The sequence below is a fragment of the Emiliania huxleyi genome (assembly GCF_000372725.1).
Source record: "Emiliania huxleyi CCMP1516 chromosome Unknown EMIHUscaffold_140, whole genome shotgun sequence".
NCBI lineage: Eukaryota > Haptophyta > Isochrysidales > Noelaerhabdaceae > Emiliania > Emiliania huxleyi.
In genome coordinates, this window is record NW_005201191.1 from 332,210 (window position 1) to 334,406 (window position 2,197).

Sequence of the window (2,197 nt, forward strand, 5' to 3'; positions counted from 1 at the left end):
CGGCAAGCCACCCCTGCTCAGACACCCCCCCTTGAAAAGGACGGCGAGGAGCAATCTGTGCCGGGGGCCCCTGCCTGCTCGGCGAGGGCATCCTACTCGAGAGGGCCGTCGGCGTCCTGGCCTCGAGCTGGCGCGCCGCACGCGCACGCCCTCTGTGCCAGCGCCTCGCCATCCCGCCTCCCTCCGGCCTCTTGCGCCCCCGCCACCTCCTTCCCCGCCTCCATCGTCGCCGCCGCCTCCCAGTCCGCCCCCTCCGTCGCCCCCACCACCGCCATCGCCACCACCGCCACAAGCCCACCGCCGCCAAGCCCGCCTCCCCCGTCGCCGCCCCCACCGAGCCCGCCTCCCCCGTCGCCGCCCACTCCCTCACCCCTCTGCCGTCCCCACCACCGCCATCACCCCAAGTGCGAAGTGCGAAGTGACAAAGGAAACACAACTCTGCTTCAACCTCCGCCACCGAGCACAGAGATGGCGAGCCTGACTGAGTGGCCCGCCAACACTGGACACTACTACACCTGGATGAGGGACCGGTGGGTGAGGGTGTGGCTGGACGGGGAGGAGGACGAGGAGTACGGCGAGGAGGAGGACGCCGACGACATGAGGAGCGCGCGGCGGCACGCGAACTCGTGGGGCGCGGAGCGCGGCGCAAGGCAGCCGCGCTGGCGGCGCGAGGGCAACGAGCGCGGCGAGATTCACAAGCGGCCACGACAGCAACGGCAGCAGGCGGAGCGCCACCGCCCGGCTGCGGAGTCGACGCGGGCGGTGCAGCTGCATCACTGCAGGCTCGACACGCGCGTCCGCCTGGGCCAGCGTCCAAAGTACGTCTTCGACAACGCATTCGTGGTGGCCGACATCAAGCGCGTCGACAACGGCGCCCCGCGGGCATTGCTCGTTGCTGGCTCTGTCCGGACGGCTGTCGGCGCCCTCGACGACATGGACAGCCACGCGCCGAGGGACATCCTCTTGATCAACGACTCGTCGCGCACCGAGTACGCGCGGCAAGAGACCAACGACACCGTCGAGGTGCCGCAGCAGAAAGGCCGGGCCAAGATGGGGTACGCCCTCGCGACCGACCCGGACGTCGCCAACGCGCGGAACGCCTTCTTGTACGGTGTCGTCCCCGAGGGCGAAGGGGAGGAGGAGGAGGAGGCGGAGGACGAGGCGGGGGGGGAGGGCGGCGGCGGCGGCGGCGGCTTCGACCTCGGCGGCGGCGGCGGCTTCGGCCTCGGCGGGTGGGGCAACGTGCTCGCCGACGACGAGTGCGACGATGCGGGCCACGGCGGCTTCGAGGCGTGGACGTCAGACGGATCGTATTCCGCTCGCCCCACGCGCGGCTTCGACCTCGGCCGCGACGGCTTCAACCCCGACAGGGGCGAGTCGTCGGACGCTGCGCTGCATGACCTCGATGAGGGGGCTGCCCGCACGTGCGGCGGAGAGGGGCGCGGCGGCGGCGGCGGCGGCGGCAGCGGCAAGGGCGGCGGCAAGGGCGGCGGCAAGGGCGGCGGCAAGGGCGGCGGCAAGGGCGGCAAGGGCGGCAAGGGCAAGGGCGGCACAGGCATCAAGGGCCAGGGTGGCAAGGGCATGGGCAAGGGAGGCCGCGAGAGCGCGCACGCGCCGCGCCCCCCTGCCCCCCACGCTGCGACGGGCGGTGATGCCCATCACACACCTGCGCCAGCGGCAGCGCAGCCGCCGCCCCCGCCGCAGCCGCCGCAGCAGCCCCAGACGCAGGACGTGCTGGCGCAGATGCAGGCGCAGCTGCTGCAGCAGCAGCAGGCGCTGGCCGCTCTGCAGCGCTCGCAGGCCGGCCTCGCCGAGGGTGTGGTGCCCGGAGTCGGCGCCGGCTCGACGGTGAGAGCGCAGCCGCCGCCCCTGCGCGCGCGCAGTGGGTCGACCCCATCCCTCATCATCGACCTGCACCAGCACCACCCTCGGTCCAGGCTCCACGGGGTGCTCTGCTGGTGGGGTGTGCATGCCCGGACGTGTCTCTTTTGTTGTGTACTGTATGCTGAGTCTCGTTACGTATCTTCTGCTGGGTGGGGCGGTGGGCCCGAGCGGAGCAAGAGCGGTGTGCGCGGCCACGTAGAAGCTGGTCGCTACGCGGTGGCACCGGGGTGGGGCGGCTCGTTGTGCGAGTATATGGGCCACGATGTCTCAAATATGAGGGGTTTTGACTCCTACCAGCTCCTGACGCTATCCC

At 72.0% G+C, this 2,197-nt stretch overlaps 1 protein-coding gene across 1 annotated transcript in view; it reads left to right on the forward strand.

The window, feature by feature from the left end:
- Positions 1 to 468: 468 nt before the first annotated feature.
- EMIHUDRAFT_110832 (hypothetical protein) overlaps positions 469 to 2,197 on the forward strand; it is a gene marked incomplete at both ends in the record, with an annotated part of 2,723 nt that continues 994 nt past the window's right edge. The window contains one exon of the mRNA XM_005787666.1: positions 469 to 1,848. Within this exon, the coding sequence (XP_005787723.1) occupies positions 469 to 1,848 (1,380 nt within the window). The remainder of the gene's footprint in view (positions 1,849 to 2,197) is intronic.